The sequence below is a fragment of the Xiphophorus maculatus genome, chromosome 22 (assembly GCF_002775205.1).
Source record: "Xiphophorus maculatus strain JP 163 A chromosome 22, X_maculatus-5.0-male, whole genome shotgun sequence".
NCBI classification, from domain to species: domain Eukaryota; kingdom Metazoa; phylum Chordata; class Actinopteri; order Cyprinodontiformes; family Poeciliidae; genus Xiphophorus; species Xiphophorus maculatus.
The window spans coordinates 9808531-9832194 of record NC_036464.1 but is presented as its reverse complement, the minus strand read 5'-3'; the positions used below and the strand labels follow the sequence as shown (position 1 = coordinate 9832194).

Genomic DNA, 23664 nt, shown 5'->3' with positions numbered 1-23664 from the left:
ACTTTTTAGCCAGACCAGGCAAATGTCATCTAAGTGCAACATGCAAGAATTATCAGGCATGTCAAAGCGTCAAAAAATACACATGATTCTCAGCCACCTCGGACTCAGACACCAAAGAGAAGTCACAGCAAATGCCCTTCAATTCACAAACGTATGTGAAACAGTGAGCAAGTGTTGCATCATGTCATGTCGTGATGGGTTTGGGTCTGGTCTGGTTTGGTCTGGTCTGGTCTGGTCTGGTTTAGGTCTGGCTCTGGTCTGGGTCTGGGACTGGAATTGTCGGGTACGGTCTGGCTCTGGTCTGGATCTGGGACTGGAAGGGTCGGGTTGGATCTGGGTCTGGTCTGGTCGGGTATGGTCTGGGTCTGGTCGGTTCTTGTCGGGTCTGGTCGATTGGGGTCCGGTCTAGTCTGGGTCTGGCCTGGTGGAGTCTGATCATATCTGGAGGGGTATAAGTCTGGGCGGGTTATTTGATATCTATCTATCTATCTATCTATCTGTCTGTCTGTCTGTCTGTCTGTCTGTCTGTCTGTCTGTCTGTCTGTCTGTCTGTCTGTCTGTCTGTCTGTCTGTCTGTCTGTCTGTCTGTCTGTCTGTCTGTCTGTCTGTCTGTCTGTCTGTCTGTCTGTCTGTCTGTCTGTCTGTCTGTCTGTCTATCTATCTATCTATCTATCTATCTATCTATCTATCTATCTATCTATCTATCTATCTATCTATCTATCTATCTATCTATCTATCTATCTATCTATCTATCTATCTATCTAGATGGATAGTTAGATAGCCAGAAAATGGCTATCTATCCAAAAAATGCATCCCCTCCTATATTAAACAGTTAATGGTGATGTCTATCTAGATATATATCTATCTATCTAGATAGATAGATGCATATCTAGATAGATGCACATCTATCTAATATCTCTAGATAGATAGATAGATAGATAGATAGATAGATAGATAGATAGATAGATAGATAGATAGATAGATAGATGCAAATCTATCTATCTATCTATCTATCTATCTATCTATCTATCTATCTATCTATCTATCTATCTATCTATCTATCTATCTATCTATCTATCTGGATGGATGGATGGATGGATGGATGGATGGATGGATGGATGGATGGATGGATGGATGGATGGATGGATGGATGGATGGATGGATGGATGGATGGATGGGTAGGTAGGTAGATAGATAGATATTAATATTAGCATTTTCAGGTTGCCTATAAAAGCTGCAACAAATGGTACCACCAGCATTGTGTCAAGAACCCCCCAGCTGACACAAATTGATGAATGTGTACTACTTAAGAGTTAGATTTGAGTAAAGTGCGTTACTCAAATTTAACTCTTAGATTTGAGTAAGAGTTAGATTTGAGTAAAATCTAACTCTTTGAAAACATATTCATTTTTCACCCTTTGTGGTGAAATAATGAATGCATAACATCAAATAGTCCAGTGACGCCAGATGAGGAAGGCCATCAGAGCCTCCAAATGTCCCTTGCCAGAAAATGCATGCCCTGTAATGTGAAAATATTGGATGGTATGACATTTTGTACATAATGACACATATCCTCTGAGCTACTGGTATGACTTTTATATCTGTAAGACACCTTTTCAGCTGGGGATGCAAATAATTTGCTGTGCCAAAATATGCATCCCCCTCCAAACCTGTAGAAATAGAGTTAAGAGGAGTTTCACCTTTTCTACATAATCACACTTCTTCTCTGAGCTACTGGTAAAAGTTTCATATCAACAGGACAATAAACAGGGGATGCAGATATTGGCAAGCTCAGAAATGCATTGCCAAAAAATGCACCTACTCCTATGGTGATATCAAATTTTCTACATAATGGGCCTCTGCTTTGTCATGCGTTAAGCTATGACATAATAGCGTTAAGCTATTATGGGGTTAAAAGAAAAAGCGGGAAACTGCAAACCATGAGCGGAAAACATATTAATCAGACACTGACTAAATCATTCGACACATAGGCCTATGTGTCAAAACCGTATTTCAATTCACCTGCGAAATAAAACCGTTTTAGGACTTGCATAGTTAAGAAACATAATAATGTTACTAGTATTTTTAAAAGTTGCCTCTTCGGTCATATTTCAGTCCGTTTACTCAGCAATATGCGAGAGGTCACGGCGATGCGTGTTCCCGCGACAGGGCATGCGTTTTTCGGCATAACACCTGTAGCCTGTGGCAGTTTATGCCACAGGCTACAGTGATTATGGCAGCTGAAGTGCCAGTGCCGCTTCAGCAGCCACTGGCATGAATTTACCCTTGATTTAAAGGAACTCAGTGTTTCAGCTGTTTTGAAGTTTTCTGCAAGTTTTTTTTTTTTTTTTTTTTACAGATTAGTAGAACTTAATAAGGCATTCAACATCGAAAAAAACCTAATCAATTAAAGAGTTTTGTAATAACAGACATTTTTAGATTCCAAAAGGTTAGCAAAGTGTTGAACTTTGACATCGTGCTCATCAATTGCTGACTGAGGGTCACATGCCTGAGTCAGCTGACTGTGAGCCATCATAAAAGATTGAGCTCAGTTCCCGTTCTGCATTTTCCTTCTTCAACCACCGACAAACGCAAACCGACTGGAAACAACGCAGTCATGCTGCTACTAACTCTGCTCTTCGTGTCCTCAGGTAAAATCAACGCACAAGGCTCAATTTAGAAATTGTGTTGGGACTATTTTATCACTGAATTCTGGCTCGTCTCGGGTTACAATAATAGCTCTTATTTTCTAACTGAGTGCGTTTGATGATTGGGACGCGGAAGCGTTTCATGTGTTGTTAGCTTTGGTAAACAAGTTAACTTAAAGGGCAAACACCCTGGATATCAGGGTTGTTTTATTGTTAACACAAATGAGCTTCAACTGTTGAAAACATTATTTTTTTCAAGCTATAAAATAATTCGTCTTTAGTTATGAGTGAAATCCTCTTTGAGGTTTACACGTTGTCCGCTCGCTGATCTTTCAGTTTCACAGCTAATGTTAGCCTGCTAGCTAAGCTAACGGGTTTAAGCTATGTTTGGAGGTTGTTTTTTTTTTTAGTTTTTTTTATTTTTTGTTTTCCTGTGGCCTTGCTTTGACTAGATTAACCTTCAGTGTAGCCTCTGCTTTTCATTCGTATAGTTTTTAAACGCCAGCAATTTACACTTCGTCATTTCACTAACATTTCTGTATTTTGGAACATTTTCAGATATATTTTTTTCCTGGTGTTTTTGTTTCTTTTTAATTCTTTCGTTTTAAGCTGCTGATCTATGACATTTTCGTCAGCCGATAGCTGTATGATCCTGTATCAAGGTAATGACCAGATGGAAATGGGTCACTGCAACAAATCATTTCTAATAGAAACTTTGAAACAAGACTATTTCACTGCTGTATTATAGGTCTTATGGACCTGAAGGGAATAAAATGTATTTGTATCTTGTTGGTGCTGAAGATTGCATAAAGACTACAAGCATGTTGTAAATTCTTTTTCAGGCTTGTGTATTTAGTGCTTATCTTTAGTTTAACTTGTGATTATAGAGTCAAATGCTCTATGCTCCTGGACATTCTTGTCTTCCAGGACATTCCTAGATTTTAGCGTCACTTTAACATATCTTCACGAGCTGCATACTTTGTACTTTAGTTGCATTGATCTAGGCTATTTGTTAAAGTTAGTTCAATCTGATTGCAATTTACAGCTATTTTTAACATTTTTGGTGCATTTTCTGCTTAAGTGCCATAAACTTATAAAAAGTTTCTGTGCCCTCATGCTTATACAAAATTCACAGCAATCCTAAAGCATGTGCTGAAAGCTGGCCTCATTCAAACAGTTAGTTTGCCTGGGAACAGCTTGTTTTGTCTGACTGCTCATGTGACTCAAGTAGCGGATGGGAGGGGCCCTGCCCTCTCTGAGCTGGAAGATCAGAGGTTTCTGTTGGAGCAGATTTGAGTGTTGCACCATTAGTAATTATCAGACAAAAACACATTTTGTCCTGTGTTGTCATGGTGAGTTATTATCATGAGCTAGTTTATTTTATTAAAAGGAGTAATTGGTCATGTCCAAATTTAGGTCCGAAGTGTTGAAGTTGGTTGCGGCTTCATTTGATAAAGATTTGAAAAATGTAAATGAGGCAGTCTCCGGTGTTTTTCCACACGACTGTTTTCAGTTCACTAAAATCAAGAACTGTTAGTTGTATTGTTTTTTTTTTTTTTTTTTTTTTTTTGTATGTGTATGAAAGGCATGACCTTTATTTGCCGGATGTAATTACCACTTCTGCTTTATAAGTATCACTTCATTGTCCCCGTTGGGGAATGTTCCTTTTTAACGGGGACATGCATATTTACTTTTGCATTGGTATCTGTTTTTGGAAACCATTCTTTGCTGTGTTTTAAGGCCACAAGAATATAAACTAATCATATTAGCAATTCATACAAATAGGTTTTGATATCTGTCTTATGCAAGATGATTTAAAAACGGTTTGATAAGGTATTTGTATACAGATGAAATACTTTAAGCTTTATTGAGCAGCTTGCACAACATTAGGATTCAACTCTTTTTAAGGGATGCTAAACTTGGAGGGACCAGTTTTAATATGTGGAACTTTACAGGATCAGTTTCTAAAGTCAAACCTCAGGAAATGTTTGGCATTTGGCATGTACAGCAGCACAGAGTCATGTTGGTCAGACAATGAGCTATAAGACTTATCCGCTGGGTATTTTAAAGTTAAGTTTTTTGCTTTTTTTTGTTAATCTTATTGATCAATATCACAGTTGAAAGTGCGATAACTTCCTCTTGGAACTTGTGACTGACATTCCAATTCTAAAGATCTTGTTTCTAAGAAATCTTGCTTGACTAGAAAAAACAGACAGAATAAATCTCCTTAACCTGTTCTCTTGTGTTTGTCTTTAAATAATTGAATACAATGGCAGAAACTTAACTCTTTCTTTGTTTTGTAGTTGATTGTGATTTCTAGAAAAGCATTAAAAGCGTAAAATTTGACTTAATTTATTGTCTCTTTCAGCTGTAGCAACACCTCTGCTGGGCACTGAGCAGTGTGCCCGTGGCCCCCCCTACTGGTGCCAGAGCTTAAAGACGGCATCACTGTGTAAAGCTTTTTCTCACTGCCAGCAAAATGTGTGGAGCAAACCTCAGATGGTGAGATTTTTATAATTTGGACTTTTCTGACCATTTCTAAATGTGGTGTGTTTTCTAAGATGTTTGCCACTTTTTCTCCAGAAAACAGTACCATGCGACATGTGTAAAGAGATATTGATGGTGGTTGAACAATTGCTGAAAGACAATGCAACTGAGGTAAAATGAGGCAAAAATTCAGAGTTTCTTCAGTCTTTGCTGAGATTTAAAAGCATCAATGATGTTTTTATTGCAGGCGGAAATTCTTGGGTATCTGGAGAAGGCATGCCATCTCATCCCTGATCAGGGTCTGGGGGCTGAGTGCAAGGAGATAGTGGACAGCTACTACCCCATCCTCCTTGGGATAATCACTGGGGAACTGGTAAGCAACATTGCTTGGAATATAATGCTTTTAAATTAAATGTTATCCTATTTTGTATTAAAGTTTATCAATTAAACTGGGTAAATAAAAGTCAATCTGCTCATTGACATGGGGTGGGAGGAACAGAAGCAGCTGTGTGGACACAGTGCACTCTGCTGAAAAGGGGCCATTGATGAGGAAGTGAATCTAAATCTGAAGGAGAACAGAGCAGTCGCTGTGCAACCCACAACCCTGACAAAAAGCATTTTTACTTCTCCTCTTAACTCTCACCTGCTAGAACAAGACGTGGAGCAAAATTAGCTAAATTTAAATAAAGCCACTTACCATGATTTTCCTTGATTTTTTTTTTTTTTGTCTTTTTTTTTCTTTCTTCTTTAAGGAGGATCCAGGTGTAGTGTGCGGTGCGATGGGTTTGTGTAAATCTGCCCAGATGTCCCTAGCCAGGTTTGAGCCCCAGGAGGAGCTCAAGACCAATGAAATCCCTGAGATGGACCTTGCCCAGCGTGTGGCACCCTTCCTGCTCAATGTTCCTAACCTCCTGTATCCCCAGAATACAGGATATCCTGCTCCAAAGCAGGTACTCTTGCAGTCACCCCTCTGCTCATCTAAAGAAGCCTTGCCATTTAAAATTTTTTTTCTTTTAATCTTGTTTTGAACATCTTTCCTTCAATAGACGGGTGACGTAGTGTGCCAGGACTGCATCAAGTTCCTCTCTGATGCTCAGGCAGAAGCGAAGGCCAACACCTCCTTCATCGACACTCTGATTCAGAACATTGAGCACCAGTGTGATATGTTGGGACCAGGCCTGTCCGATATGGTAAAGACTTAAAATGCGTCTATTTCATATGAATCCAAATGACCTGAAATCAGACTTTGAAGTGTTGTTTCTCATTGCAGTGCAAGCAGTACGTAGGACAGTATGGCCCTGCTGTTGTTCAGCAGCTGATGTCCATGGTGAGTCCTTGTGGGTTCTTTAGAGTCTTTAAGACCCATCTCCCCATGTTGTAACATGAATCTAATGCTTAGACCTCAGTACTAATGGCTGATTTTGTTTTTTGAGGTTGCTGAGCCCATGTTTGTGCCAACAGCAGTTTCATTTGTTTTTGTTTAGTTTTTTTCACTGTATGAATTACTCTAAAAAGTTTCCTTTTATTAATTTTGCCTGTATTCCCCATTTACTTTTATCCTCTTCATCCATATCATTCTGTTCTTTCCCTCTTTTACCCCCTGGGTTTTTTTTGCTGCCCCCCAGGAACAGGTAGGTCACTCTGTGTTCAGCCTGTAGTCTTTTAACCTCTAGTTCTTCTACTTGCTCTTGGGAAGTCCATTTTTTGCACTTAACACTTGCCACTGATGCATGAGAATAGTTGTTTCACAGTTTACCTTAGAACTACTCACTATTCAACATCACGTTAAATGACCACAGTAAAAGTTTCTTTTGCTTCCAAACTTGCTTCAATCGTGCAATGCAGGGGCATCTCAAATGTTAGTGATGGAATTCAAAAAGTAAAACTCTTGTTTACATTTGCAATAGCAATTTTGATAAATACATTTTGGTCTTTATTTTGATTATTGCTCATGGCTGCTTTAAAAACCCAAAACTAGTTTCTCAAAAAATTCTGACTCTTACACAAGATCAGTGCTGCACCATTTATTTGGTCAGGACTCCTCTTGCATGAATTAAATCAGTGTGACCTTGCACTGAGTTCATGGATATTTTTCTTTCAAGTTTTTTTTTTTTTTTTTTCTCATTCCACTAAACATTCCAGCACTTCAAACCGCCAGCTAGATTGAAGTGCCAATTCACATGTCAGTTCAGTCAGATTATTGTATGCAATAAAATGGATTTTGGTGATCAAATGATGCAGTTAATACAACTGGTTAAAATTTTTTGTTTTTTTTGACAACTCAGCTGATTGCAGGGAGTCATTGACTCACTGCATTCACTTTTATTCAGCTTCTTCTTTCATGGTTTACTATTCTTACTGACCTCCAGTGCGGTCTTCCCCCAACATTGTTTAAACCACAACGTAAGCGGAACAGTTTCTGTAACAAAATCCTGCTGCATTGGTCTAATGTTTAAATTTTCTGGGAAGCTGAGTTTTGGATTTTTTTTTTTTTTCTTTGGCTGAAATCCATAAAGGAAAATTGACACCCTGTGTGTAATCTATGTACTGTAGTAAAAGTTTTACTTTTTAAATTTGTATTGCTGATCCTTACCTCTTCAGTGAGATGCTCCTGTATATTCAAGTGGATTTGCACATTGTGCTGAGAGATGCACTAATCTTCAGTTGGACAGTTGTCTGTTTCTGAGTTGGTTCTACAGTTATAAACACTCTTAACACTGGGTGTGTTTGGCACTGGTAAAATGGCTGCGTTAGGTGTTTGGATTGGTTTTGTGGTCTGTACTGCGTGCATAGTGCATGACTGGCAGTGTTGTGTAACGACATGTTCACATTCCTAACGACATGCCCCAAGGCAGCGCTGCAGAAGACGGAACACTGACTGCTAAATTAATGGTTTACTTCTCTCCGCAGCAACCAAAGGAGATCTGTGCTCTTGCCGGTTTCTGTCCGGAAATGAAGAAGTCCGTCCCCATGTTGGACCTTCAGCCTGCAAAGGCCATCCCTGCTGCCAAAACCATGGTGGCTGCTAAGCTTTTCCCTGCCACCAAAGTTGAGGCTCCTGCTTCCAGGGTGGGTATTGGGAGGTGGATTTTAATGATTTCTCACTTTATTTTTTAAAATTAAAAATAACTTTTTCTACATAATTAATATTGCAGCCGATGGTACGCATCCGTGATTCGCCAACTTGTGCAATCTGTGAGTTTGTGATGAAGCAGTTGGAGTCCATGCTGGAGGATCATGCAACAGAGGTGGGGGATATATCACAAGTTCTTCTTCCTAGTATCTTCAATTAAACAGCCCTGCTGCCTAAATTCTGCATGTGTTTGGCCTTAATGTGTCTGACTCTTGTTTATGGTTTCAGGAGGAGGTTGTTCAGGCTGTGGAGAAGGTGTGCACATTTCTGCCCTCCTCTCTGACTGCCCAGTGCAAAGACCTGGTTGAGACGTACGGCCAGGCCATCATTGAGCTGCTGGTGCAACAGGCTGACCCCAAGACTGTCTGCACAGTGCTGGGACTCTGCAACGGTGCTAGCCGCGCATATATTGGTACGTAGTCGCTTTTAAATATATTCATCGTATTTTCTTTGTTGCTATGGTGAAGTATTAGGGCCACGCTAAGAAAAAAAAAAAAAGTCATAACGTTATGACTTTTTTTTTTTTTTTTAATATGACCCTTACCTGTGTGGTGCAGCTTGGTCTGTTTAATGTAAACCATAGATATGCAAAACTGAGATTAAAGTAGTTCAACGTATGGAAAATAAATATGTTCCAGTTGCCCTGGATAAGGCTCGTTTTGAAGTTGGCGGCTACTGTGAGGTGTGCAAAATGGCCGTGAGTTACATCGATGGCATTCTGCAGAAGAACGCCACAGAGCAAGAGATTGAGGAGGCTGTGAAGAAAGTATGCAGCTTCCTGCCTGACTCGTACAAGACGGAGGTGAGTGGTGGTTAACTTTTTTTTTTCTCGTTTTTTATATATATATACACACAAACATAACTTTACATCAACCCTGTTGTATGATTCTGTCTGCAGTGTGACCAGCTGATTGAACAGTATGAGCCAGTTCTCGTCCAGCTGCTGCTTCAGATGCTCGACCCAGACTTTGTGTGTACGGTAAGTAATTATTTTCTCTTTTGTGGGAGAGATGCACTTATAGGCAGATCTATATAATATGCTATGGATTTTCATCAATGTTGAAATTCAGATTCTGAAATCTGCATCTTTTGTTACAGAAAGTGGGAGCTTGCCCTGCAGCTAACCGTCGTTTCCTAGAAATGTTGGCGTGTTCCCGGGGACCTGACTACTGGTGCAAGGTCAAGGGAGCAGCAGAATTGTGCGGCGTAAGTACACGGCTCTTCAACAGGATACTTTCATGTCAAACTGGGCTGCCATGAATTTTGTTTTCTGGTTAATCCACGAAACTACTTGGATTAGAAAAAAACTTTATACAAGATCAAATGTAAACACATTTACACTTAGTGTTGATGAGATTGAACTGGACATGAACAAAATTTGGTGCAAAAGAAGCAAGTTTCTATTGCATATTTCACTAAAATATATGAGGAACGTTAATGATTTTATTAACAGTAGTGGGTATAGTTATAACCGATTCATTTTGATAAACATTTACAGAAGAATTTAACACTGAAGTGAAAATTAGTTTTGTTTGTAGTCAATCTGTATCCCCTGGGCAAAAATGCTATGAAAGGTTGCCATAGAAACATTATGCAACTTGATAATGCCCTCAACTTCAGGCCTGATCATAATCTGCATAAAATGTCTTGTTTTACCAATCAGTCTGATTAGTAAAACAATCAAACAGATTGGTAAATTTGTAATACAGGAGAAAATATCTTCAGGCTAAGGAAAACGATGCATGATTGGATGTGAAAGGAAGAACGGTAAGCTGCCGTGGTAGAGTACTAAAGTAATTTGGCAATTCACTATTTTACCATCACCTAAAAGAAACTCTTAAATTTCACCCAAAATTATGCTAATTTCATGCCGTTTAAATTAACATGGGATGAAATCATGCAAACAAAAAACCCCCCGCAGATGTCAATGAACCCAAAATTAACTTGCAAAATAAAAAATTCAATCAAGGATGAAAAAATATTAAAGTCAGAGGGAAGCTGACAATAGCCTAACTATTCTGTAGAAATGCTGTTTTGCATCTGTCAGTTTTTTTGAAATTACTGATTTATGATGCCTATCTAAACCTGTTTCTGTCTTTCAGACTGTGGCTCACTGCAAACGTTATGTGTGGAAGGAATAGAGCATGACGACGAGCTGGAAACGGAAATTAAAAGGAAAATTACTTTAGAGCTGCTTCCATTATTAATTTTTGTCTAATAGACTAAAACTGCTGTGATGTCTGACTAAAATGACTTCATGTTTTGAATATGATAGAAATGGACTAGCTTTTTTTTTTTTTTCTCTATAGTTTGGGAGATGAAGGGTTTGAAGGTGGGAGGTTGGGGTGAAGACACAAGTGATGTGAAACTTGGTCAGGTCTGATTTTTGTATGTATTTTCTGTATTGCTTGCTTGAAATGACAGATTGAACTTATTTCACCCCTATAGATTTACTGACTGCAACCTTGTGAACCAATTACTATTGTACTGGCTTGTCATTATCTTGGCAAATATGTGTGAATCTTGAACATTTTGCAGATGTTTTTATGAGCACATGTGGAGGCTACTTCTCAATGTTTGCACTCTTATCTTTGTAAATTTGTCTGCAATGCCAGAATCTTAAATCTGCTTTGTGCAACTGAACGATTCAGTTGATTTGACTTTATCAATTAAAGTAATTTCCAAACCAAAACAGCTCTGTCTCCATATTAACCTTGAGTCATCACACTTTGTACAAACTTTGCAAATATATTAAATCTATAGACATTTTTAGTGGCATTTTTGCTTACCAAAGCTCAAGTATCTGTACAGACATGATTTCAAACATGATGCCAATTATAAAGTTTCATAGAAAGTCAAGGTGAAAACAGTGTCATGCCTCCTCAATACTTGCAGAAGATGAGAGTACCATCAGTCAGATGACTCTAGAAAATGCTAAGTCTACATGTTAAACAATAACTGAAAATCTGCCAAATATACATCATTCTACCTTGCTGGCAAATAAAGGACTCATTGTGTTAGGTTCATTCAGACAATTTGCAATTGCTTAATACTAGAAGAATACAAGGGCACAGGTTCCTTGTCCTAGGGAGAATTTTGGTACAAAATGTGCAAAAAGCCCCTTGTGAAGATGCCAGTCAAAGCTGATGGGTCACTCAAGGTCAATCAACAGCAAGATTAGCTGGCATATACACTAGCTTCTGGCATTTTCTTATGACCAGTATATTTGGAAGTAGTTTCAAAGCCAGAGATCACATGGAAGAAGGACAAAGTTCTTCCAAATTCACAGTAAGCTGAATTAATCAATTAATTTAACTACAAAGACACATTTAGGACAAAGTATCAGGAAGTGTTGTGACCCAGCCTTCACAAAGCCTTGTTAGTACCATAGAAACGATGAATCAAGCTTGCTTAAAACAAAAGCAACTTTGGTCTTTTATCTTCAGCAAAATGTACTTGTTACACACTGAACAGTTACATTTTAAACTCATCATGTAATCTTTTTACATTGTTTATATTTTAGCAAAATTATAAACAAAGTGTTTCATTTATTGCTTACCCCAAACTTTCATCTCCTCCATATCCTGTGTATAATTTCTGCAATATGTCAAATTGCACACATAATGCTTCAGTTCTTAGAATCGGCACTAATTACTGTAGGATTGAGACGACACTGGAAACCAGATGAGGTACAGAGAAACTGACACCTGGTGGTCCAGTGAAAGTAAAGGCTGTATGTTTTTCTTCACTACAAAGCTATATATGGCTTTGGTTCAGATATTGTGCACAATTAAAACAGAAAACGCAGATCCAACAGCCAGCCCCAGAGTGAGGAAGAAGGACATGACCACTCCTGTGGCTTCGGCCAGCTCCCGGGGAACCACCTTTGGTCCATAGATCATCGGCAGGGTACCCAGGTAGCCGTTAGAGAGACCCAGCAGGCAGTTGAAGACCACAGGGTAAACGTCATGGGGGAACAGCACAGTATGGAGGTGGTTCCGTGGCTGGTAGTTACAGAACATGAGAAGTGGCACCATCACGGAGCGACACAGCACCAGCACTGGCAGGACCCGACTGGTGGGGCCAGGGGTCTGCACCCAGGCTGTCACCTGCCTGCCACTAAAGTCTGCAACGTTATAAAGGAGAAAACTGGTCAGAGGTACAAAATAAGTTGTTGCCCAGGGGCTGCCGCTGTCCGTGTTCATAGACTGGATTCCAGATGAGACGGAAGGGAATACTGATATTGAGACGAAGAAGACATAAAAGACACAGAGTCCAAGCACCCCGGCCTTCTTAATGATGGGCTGCAGCGGAGGGACTCCGCCTGCTGGACTCCGCTCCTCATTGAGCGTCCCGGGACTGACGCAGGTCGCTGCCGCCATGTAGTGCCTGACAGGAATAGAAGATGTGTCAGCGTTTGTTGAATTTATTACATTTTCAAGCATGTTTGCTGTAAATGTAGCAAATAAAAAGCTAGAAAGTTTTTTTCCCTAAATGAAAGCGTGAAAGGAGAATTACTATTCTCACCTTGAATATGCATAGTTTGGCAAAAGCAAAAACGAAATAATGCAGAGCAGGATAAAGACGTCTGCTATCAGGAAATAGGACAGAGCGTTGGTGGTCACGTCCTCAGACACAGCTAGGGTCACTATCGATGCTAGTGCAGTCAAGGTGCCCCCCATCGCCTGGCCTAGAACAAAAAAGAAAAACAAGTTAATGTACAAGGCAACATGTACCTTGTACAAGGTACATTTTAAATGTACCATAAAAAACATTTAAAATTTAATGACATAAATAAAGTTGAATGTGATAAGCTTTACTCCCGTGACTCAACCAGGGTGGAAGAGAATGGATGAAATGTGACACTTTGAATAAATTATTTATTAAATTCACAATTTATTAAATTCACAATTCCTATAACTCTAGGAATTGCTAAAATGAAATATAATTATTTCCGTATTTATGTAATGGTTGCCGTGGCCATCAAATTCAATAACTGAACTGCTGTGCAGAATAATCAATGGAACCATCTTTAGATGAGCCACAGTTCAATTAATACATGAAGCCTAAAATCGTAACTAAAGTCTCTCAGTAATGATTTAAAACTGTAAACAAACACTTATTTAAATCTCATTCAATAAATGTCATTTATATACATTTAAATAGCAGAAATCGAGAAGTATTTTTTTTTTTTTTTACAAGTATATGGCGACATCTGCTGGCCAACCTTCATCTTTGCATTAGAATGAGACGAGTTCAAGACCAGTAACTGTATATTGGTATACATTTGTATATTGGCTACGATACAAATTGGTTAAAGTACTAAGTAGACACCCAAGAAATTACTAGAGTAAGCCTAAAAAAATGGTATTTGGTAAAAAGGCTACTTCCAAGTATCTAATCAACACATCTGACTTAGTATTTTACAATATCATCATCAAACAGACAAAAGTATAGTTATCTGCAAAATTTAGTATTTAAAAATACATATGCTGAAAATGTTGAATGAAACAAGTTCTGAACTAAAACTGAATACTTTATTAAAAAAGCCCCCAAAAAACAGAAATCCTGTCTACAGTGCCCATTTTTCAATCCTTAAAATTGACACAATTTTTACATTTTAAAGTATTACAGTAACAACCACCGCACTTTATTGTCAAACTGTTTGCATTTTATATATTTTTAATGTCTGTTTTCGTGTCTACTTGTCTTGTTCATTGTGACGCATGCTGCTGCTACCTTTCTTGGCCAAGACATCTCGTGACAAAGGTCTTCATCTCAATTGGCTTGTTATATGGTTAAATAAAGGTCTACCGTAATAAATACATATATATATATATATATATATGGATGTAGATGTTACACAGGCAACTGAAAACATCAGCAATCTAACCTGATATAAAGGCTTGAGAGATCCTCATGGGAAAATAGCCACTGATCCCAAACATGCTGCCACAGAAGATGTTGGAGGCTCCGCTGACCACAGCAACGCTGACAAGTGTGCCGGCGAAGAACTCCATCTTGTATTCTGAGACGTCCACCTTCACCAGCACCGTGGTCACCACGAACACCAACAGCATCACGACGAGGGAGGACAGGATTCGAACCTTTGGAGACAACCTATGAGCAATCAAACAGAGGAGAGTTGCTACTGGGATAAAAAAAAAACAACAAATAAACAGCGCAGTAGAGTCTCTGAGGCCTCTATGCTTCATCACCATTTTCATAAATATGAAAAGCTTGATGTGTCCCATCAAGCTTTACATATTTTGTCACATTACCAACTTTAATGGTAAGCAGCTGGTCTTCATGATGATGTTTGTTGACTGATTTTCTCCAACAAACCCCTGACATCTTCACACAACAGCTGAGAGATTCATCAATTTATTAATTACATGACTTCAGAAGGCAATAGGCTGCACTGGATTTGTTTAGGGGTTTCAGAGTAAGGGGGGCTGAATACAAATGCCAGGGTTTCATTTTTTTCTGTAAAAATTTTTTATAATTTTCTTACAACTTCACACTTCTGTGGAAAAGTACAATGTCAATTTTTTTTGAAACGGACTGTAATCTGTGTGACGTGTGTGTATAGTTTGTACTAGCCTGTTAACAAGAAAATAGCTGAGTATCAGGCACAGCACAGAAGGCACCGCTGAAGCAATGGACATGTAACTTTCAAAGTAGTCCTGTGTAAAGAAGAAGAGAGAAAATACTCTTCTTTAAGAACAACAAAGCACACAATCATGTTTTCAAATAAAATATGAGGAAGGGAATGGGAGAGAACAGGAAAATAACTATTTTATTGTAGTGTTTAAGTCAACTAAAACATACTATTTCTCTTCGTTGTATGTAGGGCTAAAACAATGAATTGGATTAATCACAATTAATCAATTATTGAAATAGCTGCAGTCCTTATTGTATGTAAATTTCCTTTAACATTTCAAAGGGAATTTCTTTGACATATGAAACAACACTTTGTCCAATCATACTATCACATGATATTCACACTGCCATATCAGAAACTCAAAGATCTTTAGCTGTACGTCATCGTCCCGCTACTCACACCGAGACCAGAGTGTTTGTTCTGGTCAGTGCTGTTGCTAAGTTTGTAGAGCCAGTATTGCTTCGCCGTTATGAAGAAGTTCCAGGGCAGCAGGGAGCCGATACCCATCAGAAAAAAGGTGAGATACACCAGTTTGTACGAGTCTTCTGGACTGTAGCGCATAGCCAGAGGCGCCGAGGAAATCGTGGGAAGAAGGGTTGCAGAGGGACTGATGTCGTCATCCTCCTCATCCTGGCTTTGTTGGTCATATAAAGGTGGAAGATAGGATGAGTTGACGCTGGGAAGCACAGGTTGTGTGTGGTTCATCTTCACAGGCAGGATCCAGGGTACTCAGAGGGTGAAGACAAGGGAGAAGAGGGCAGGCTGAGGCAGGAAAGGAGAGAAGAAGAAGAAAGTATTACTCGAGTCATTCTGAAGATAACGTGACTGCAGTAAGAATGAGATTTCAACAAGAGCTGAAGAGTTTAAAATCCCTTTAAAAATCTCACTCAACAATTTCCCTATGTTGTTGTTTTATATTACCTTGCAAAATTATTCATGCCTCTTTAACTTTTCCACATTTTGTCATATTACATCCACAAATTTCAGTGTATTTTATTGGGAATTTGTGATAGACCAACACAAATCAGCACAACAAAAAACAACAAACAGAGCCCAACTGCCTACTGAAGTAAAGCAGATCACTTTTCTACTGCAGTAATAGAGAAGAGTGGACAGGATGATGATGATCTGAAGAAAATGTAGCACAGTTTGTACTTTTGAACATGACTTCGTTTTTTTTTGTTGTTGAAAAGTTCAAGAGAGCATAAACATTCTGATTTTAAATCATCTCAGTTTATTTATAGAAGGGCCAATTGACAACCAACGTCATCTTGTAATAAAGGCCATTAGAGAAAATACTTTTAAGTGGCTCTGCATGCAAAACCATCATGTAGAGTAGCTTTATCAGCACTGTCACCACCCCACTATTATTAGAGTCATCACTTCAGTTAAATCAGTGTGCCACTTCTCTCCCACAGACCTGGATCAGTCTCTCTCTTTGGTAACTCGAGTCATGATCTGCCAATTTAATCGGAGTCAAATCCTCCACCAGACAAACGTTTCTCACATCCCGTGTTTGTCAGGCATGCGATTGTTTGACTCATTAGTCCGACTTCAATCAAAAGCCTTAATTTCCTCACACCTCTTCAGTGTTTCTGCAAAATGCTGACCGGATGCTCCTGCATGATCAGAATGCTGCAGAAATTCGTCAGAAAATGTATTAAAACATGTTTTCCCTTTAATGTGATAAAAACTTTGACTATTGTTATACTAAAGTAAAAGCTGATTTTGCAATTTAGGGGGTGAGAAAGAGGAACTAATATTCACATGATACTAATGCCATAAAAACTATTAGTCAAAGATCACATAACAGCGACATATTTCCTTAAAGAAAATATGATATCACCGAGTACTTTTTCTTGTTTATGTTCCAGTACACTGTTTTAATTTGCTGAATTTGACAAAGTTTCAATTTGTGTGGTGGGAATAATTAAAAAGGGTAAACAGTAAAAGCTACAAACAAAGCTAGCTAACCCGAGCCTTGCTAAATGTTGTTACTAGTAAATAAAATGTATTTCGAGACGTACCTCATCCCTGAAGACTCCGAAGCTTAAACCTGAAGGTCTTCTCAGCAAACAAAACTTCATTTGGCAAGCAAAGGTCTTTCTCTGGTCAGCTGACTAACTTTCTAACAGATTTTCGAGCTGGGATTTTTAACAGCGGCAATCATTAGCACAACTCCACTTCCGGTTCTAAGAGTTAGAAAACAAAAACTAACAAAAACAATACAAAAAAACCACTTTAAAATAGCAAAATTTATTTTCAGAACTGTTTGCATAATATGGGAAACCGAAACATCATATGAAAATGTTTAAAGAGGGACTTATTTTTATTTGTAAGTGCGTCGTAAAAGTAAAATCTGCTGCTTTTATTGTGAAAAGCACCAGCGTTTTACAATAAAAGTACAACTTTAGTTAAATTTTGCAGCTGCATTTCAGTACTGCACTAAAAAGACATTTTTAAATTCAGTAATTCAATTCAAAGAGTGAAACTCATATATTATATGGATTTATAACAAAAAGTAATATATTAAAATGATTTTGATGATTATACCTCTTCATTAGCTTTTCAGAAATTGCGACCAGTATTGACACTCTTGACAAGTTGGGCACCAAAGGTAATTGCTAAAGAAGTAGGCAGCAGATTATTTGGGAAGATTGTGAATCAGTCAAGACGGGTAGTGCAACTGCAGTACCCATATGGGGGAAGACATATTTTACGAGTTTAACTTGCATTTGCCCAAGTACGACCCATATAGTTGGACCAGGTGGGCCCCATCTGTGTCATCAGTTGTAAAACATACTTTGATTATCCACGTTTGTCCACGAGGGGCCCACAATTACAGGAGGTTAACTCTGAATGATTGTTCCAAATCCAGGTAACAAAAACCCAAATGGGTTGTATATCTCTCATTTTGAACCAATTGAAACATTTCCAAGAAGGACAAGTTGCTGAAGTCTACTGTAAAGTTTGATATGTTATCTGCTGGTCAGTCCACTGTGTTTTATTTGGTCAAAAGTCAATACTGTGGAAAACCAAGAAATTATAGAAAACTTCCTGCTACCGTCTGCTGACAACCTCAATGATGTTGAATTTATTTTCCAGTAGGACTTGGTACCAAGCCACATTGTCAAAGGTAATAATACTGATATTTTCTATGGATAATTTTCAAGAGAGCCCTAAGTGAAAGCAGTCTGTACAATCAGATGACCCAGATTGCTTTTAAAGCAACCTGGGTTTCCATTACACTTCAGCAGACCACCAGCTGATCTCCTTCATCCCATGTGACATTGATGCAATAATTCATGCAAGAGGACTTACTTTTCAGCGGGTTGACATTTCTCTGTCATAAATCCTTTTATTATTGGTCTGATGAAATATTCCAATTTTCTGAAAAACAGATTTTTTTATTTTTATTAACTGCGAGTTACACCTGTGATATATTGTAGGTAAAACTTAAAATATTTTACTCTGTGCTTAATGAATATGTTTTATATACATTGAAATTTTAAGAGTTACTGAAATGTACTTTTCAATAATAAATAAATAAATAAAACACATCTTAGAATAGTGGTTCTCTAACTTCTTATAATAAGTAGGGGCTGAATTAATACCAAGTTTACCAGTTACTCTGTTTGATAGACTTTTAAAACGGTATCACAACAGGATTTGGACCTTTTCAGTTCATGATATGAGTAAACTGTTATTAACACAAAAACTGTAACTGAAACCTGAAAGTGAACCTGTTACTATTAAAGTGCTAATAATTTCACTTTCTGTTGTTTTTGAAGATTCAGTTTTGGAATTCATTAAAAAATAATAATAAATTAGGATTCGCTAGGTCATATGAACCAGAAGATGGCGCTGTCGGACAGTTTGTCCGGTCATTCTGGTCCTATTAGAAGAAACGAGGCTGGATGTTTCAGGCGCACAAGTCACAAGAGATGGCCTGCTTTGCTGCTGGAAAAGAAAATCTGTAGACTCCTTTCTTCTGGTGAAAATAATGGAAATAACAAGATCAAATCTGTCAAAATTTAAAAAGGAGAGTGTTAAAACTGGCTCCTTTCTAAATTATTAATAGGGAACTTTATTTTATATACACCCTAAATGTCAGCTGGAAAAATTGGAAGAAATGTTGCTTATGGGGTTCGAATAAAAGCAGTCATCATGTGGAGAAATTTGGTTTTCCATGTTTGATGAATTCTGTGTTCAGATTCTTGTTTTGAGTTATTTTGGGATATTTTGGGTTATTTCTTAAAGCTTCCTGATGTTTAGATATTTCTCTCTATATATGTTTTCTGTGTAATCAGCCTCCCATAGTTTTTTCTGTTTTCAGTATTTAATCACCTGTTTAATCATCTGTTTTAAGTATTTATACCTCCTTAGTTCATTCATTCATAGTTGGAGTCATTTGTTTGCTCATCTTGTGTTTCTAGTTTAATAGTGAAATTTTCCCCTCCAGCATAATTTTGCCTGTCTCTTTCCTGATGTTGGGTTCTACAGATCATGTCACACAATGTTATTTTAAATGTTGGTGTGATTACAAGGATCACTGCAGTGCATTTACTCAGGATTATGACACCATAAGAGTTTCACACTGTACCACACCTTAATTTTTCTTCTCAGTTCGAGAACCCCTGTTATAATGTTGTAATACAGCACTCAAATCATGCCATGATTCAACAACAAAAAAGAAACTTAGTAAAGAACATCACACAAAGTCGTTATTGATGACCCCCAAGACTTTTGAGAGCATTTCCCTGGACTGACGAGACAATAGAGGAACCATTTATACGTTGTTTGTTGTGTTACATCTGGTGTAAGGAAAAATAACATGAAATCTAAGTCAAACATGTCGGTAATGTAATATTTTGGGGCTGCATTGTTGCTTCTGGACATAGATGACCTACAGTAATTGCTGAAATAATACATTTCTGTCTTTAACAGGACATGCTGACAGTTTGTCCATCATTTTGCGACCTTACACTCAGGCACATTTGGGTTATGCAACAGGACAACAATCCGCAACACACCAGCAAGTTGACCTCCGAATGTCAACTTGCTAAAAAGAAAAGGAAAACTCCCAGAATCATAGTTCTGTCTTCTGGTCAAAGTCTGGACATGAATCTGTTAAAATACCATGGCATAGCCTTAAACAGGCTTGTTGCTTGGAAACCTTCTAATTAAGCTAAATCAAAACAATTGTGGAAAGAGGAGTGAGACAAAATTTCTCCACTCTAAAGTGAAAATCTCATTGCCAGAGTTTTTCACATAGGTTGAAGTTGGCTTCGATGTCTTTAGTCCCGTTTAATAAATTAAATAATCATTTGTCTTTACTTATCTTTGCCTGATATTTTTAAATGATTTAAAATATAAAATTTTGATACAAAGAAGAAATCTTTAAGCAGGCAAATACGTTTTCACAGCACCATACATGCAGCAGGTTTGTAACTCTGTATTTTCACTTCAAATGATTAAGTTGTGTGAAGATTGAAGGCAGCGTTTTAGACATTACTAAAGATCCGCTTCATTTGTGCATTGCCTGTCAAGTCAGTTCCCAATTAGCAGTGAAATAATTAATACAACAAGTGCCAAGTGTTGCTAAGCTTTGAGGCCACATCCAGGTGCACAATCAGTAAAAATGGGATATTTATTTCTGACTAAATGGAATAATCCAACAATTCCCCACACCGGCTGCAGTCATAAAAGAACTGAGGTTAGAACCCTTGATGTAAATGCCCAAGTCATTCCTTGAAGGGCACTATTAGTGTCTCCAAGACCTGTTAATGTGAGGACCCGTCGGCCTGCCTGTTAAAAGCCTTCGAAGCTAAATGGACCTAAAGGGAATTTGTCGGCGAGGTGTGAAGCAAAGTGGTGCAGGTTGAGCTCCTTCACATTTTCAGTTAAAATGGGGTGTAATTGACGCAATAGATGCCATTTAGGAGACATTTTGTCCAATAGAACCATTTGAGAAGCATTCTAAGGGATTTTTCTAATGCATTATTTGACTTCATAACAGTGAGATATGATGGAATTAAAGAAAAAAAGAACAAAACACATATCCATGTTAATCTAAGAAATATAATTTATTGCATAAAAATTATATTTAGTTACAAGTAAGAAGGCTAGACAGGTATTTACAATTGGTACTTCACAGAGACAAAATAATGTCACTGAACCCATTTAGAGTTTCTGTAAAAATGTCTGAATATTTGAACAAAGGCAGAGTTTGTCTCCTTCAAGTGAGCCGACCAATCACGTTCAGCTTTAGCAACTCCAGCGATTATGGCCAACAATCCAGCGGACACAGAGAGATCTGCACGCAAAAAACACTGTATAGTCATCAGCAAGGAGGTTTCTGCAACAAGAATGGTGAAAAGAGAAACATCCCGTGGTGCTCACTGAACCGACTGCAGTCTGGTAAAGACCTGCAGGGCATGGCCTCACCATGTAAGCCACGGCTCGTCCTGAGCCCGTTGCACCACTCTGTTTTTTGTTTTTCGTCATTTATGGCATCCTCGGTGAGGTGAGTGATCCAACTCTTCCAGTCCAGATGGAGAAATCTTTGAGCAAGATTAGCATCCCCCCCCAAAAAGAAGAAAACTAAATCACCATTAGACCACTTCAGGATACAAAAATCAAAAACCCTATGAATGCTGTGATCTGTAAAAATAGAAATACTCTTGGAGGAAACAAAAGAAGTTGGAAATGCTTCACTTTTCCTTTGTACTTGCATAGCACTTACAGAGAGAAATGACAGCTCCAAATGATGTATACATTTTTTTGTTTGTGAACATCAATCTGCCCCCACAAATGCATTTACTCACGCACGCTCACTTCATTCACACAAAACAGTTGCATGACTCACAGCTGAAGAGGAGGGATACTGGCGCTGTTTTGGTTTCTGTCTTTTTAGAACTATAAACACTTGCTTCTCCTTTCTTGGAGACACAAAACAGAAAGGAAAAAACTAAATCTGTGGAGGATGAAATTTCATTTTCTCATCTAACAATAACTGATCGATCAATAATGATAATACAAATGGCTCGAGGAGCCTAACCACAGAGCAGGCAGCTCAGGAGAAAGATCGTCAATAAGCCATCACTGTGAGATAAAGGAGGATAGAATGTCTTACAAGACATAATTAAGCTTGTGTTGCGGTAAATTAACATATATGGTCCCTTGCTGCCAAATTGATTTCAGGTAAGGCTAATTTATTCTATAATCGTCTCTTTTTCAGACGCAGAAAAGCAAGGGTCCTATATATTATGATGCCTCGCAAAAGTACTCATACACCTTGAACGATCCCCAATTTTGTCATGTAAAAACCATAGACATCAGTATATTGTATTGGGAATTATGTCTTATAGACATTATAGTGAAGAATAACAAAAATGACATATGATTTTCAAGGGTTTTTACAACTTGTTTGGAAGTCTCAACCAGCTCTGCACATCTACAAACTGGAATATTTGCCCACTCTTCTGTGCAGAATAGCTAAAGCCAAGTTAGGTTAAACAGACAGCATTTGTGAACATCTCTTTTAAAATCTTTGGATCTGGGTGTGGACTTTGACTGGGCCAGTCTAACACTTGAGTAAGTTTTAACTCTAAACCAGCTCTGGTGTTATGTTAAGGGTTAGTTGCTAAAAGATCCATCTTCCAATCCACTCTGACCAGTTTTCTGGTCATGCTGAAGAAAACCATCCCCATAGAATGATGCTGCCACCACCATGTTCCATCATGGGCATGGTGGGATGTGCAGCATTCATTTTCTGCCACAGAGTTTTCCATATCTGACCAAAATAATCTCATTTTACTTGTTTGCTACATGGTTTGTGACAAAATTTTAATGGGATTTTTCATAAGTTTCTATCCAAAATGCCTTTCATTTGTTCCTCACCCATAAAATATGGTTTTCTGTGAACTTATTGTCCCACCTGAGCAGAGGATCTGTGTAGCTCCTCCCAAGTTAACCTGGGCATGTTGGCTGCCTCTCCTTGCCTGGCCTCCCAGTTAGTTAGAAAGCCGAATTGTGGTCGATTTGAACAATGTGCTGGATTTTATTGAGGAGAATCAGAGTAAAGAGCACAGATGCATGGCACAATTGTACAAATTTGTATGTGTTAAAACTTTTGAAAACAATCCATCTTGAGCTGGGAAAATGTGGAAAAAATTCAGTGGGTGTTTATACTTTTGCAAGGCACTGGAAATATTAACATCTTGAATCGGTGCACAAAATAAAAAATATAATTATTTTTTCCTACCAATAACCACCATCTATTCACTTCGCTGTAGAATGAAAATACAATAATCAAGAGCAGCTCGGTAGCCTAAAGAAGCACAAATGGTAAAACAGGTCCTATATGATAACTCTGTCAGTAAGAATGAAAAAAAATGCAATCCACAAATATGGATAATAAATTAAAAAGCGTTCCCCAAAGGAAACTTTTAAAGGATGATTCAGTTTATTCTCGGCAGATAGGGAGCGCAGCAGAGCGATGGAGGAACATAAGAAAACATGAAAGAGAAACACCCCTGTGAGTCGGAGCGATATGCCAAGGCTTTGAGGCGTTTGTTGGGACAATAAAAAGAGTCAGTCTAGTTATCTGCCAATCCTGAAACAAACTTTGCAATTTAATCTCCCACCGTTAAGGAGAGGCAGACCCTTTTTTTACTCCCCTTTTCAGCCAGAAGCAATATGACTGAAACCTTTAGGATCCGATTCTTATC

At 38.2% G+C, this 23664-nt stretch overlaps 2 protein-coding genes across 3 annotated transcripts; one reads left to right on the top strand and one right to left on the bottom strand.

The window, feature by feature from the left end:
- The first annotated feature begins 2542 nt into the window (after positions 1–2542).
- psap (prosaposin) lies at positions 2543–10960 on the top strand. 2 transcript variants are annotated; one of them, XM_005810992.2, is made up of 15 exons: positions 2543–2651; positions 5017–5150; positions 5232–5306; positions 5383–5508; positions 5888–6085; positions 6182–6325; positions 6406–6462; positions 6761–6766; positions 8046–8204; positions 8291–8383; positions 8497–8680; positions 8907–9070; positions 9167–9247; positions 9367–9474; positions 10371–10960. In XM_005810992.2, exons 1-15 carry the CDS (start codon positions 2618–2620, stop codon positions 10407–10409), a joined length of 1602 nt encoding a protein of 533 aa, XP_005811049.1. In that variant the 5' UTR covers positions 2543–2617; the 3' UTR covers positions 10410–10960. The 2 variants fall into 2 exon arrangements, with proteins under 2 accessions (XP_005811049.1, XP_005811050.1); XM_005810993.2 differs by lacking the exon at positions 6761–6766.
- Positions 10556–17109, bottom strand: slc29a3 (solute carrier family 29 member 3). The gene is made up of 6 exons (XM_005811001.3): positions 16960–17109; positions 15332–15694; positions 14872–14954; positions 14162–14388; positions 12796–12958; positions 10556–12657 (listed from the first exon to the last, which is right to left on the bottom strand). Exons 2-6 carry the CDS (start codon positions 15635–15637, stop codon positions 12042–12044), a joined length of 1395 nt encoding a protein of 464 aa, XP_005811058.1. The 5' UTR covers positions 15638–15694; positions 16960–17109; the 3' UTR covers positions 10556–12041.
- Positions 17110–23664: the final 6555 nt, after the last annotated feature.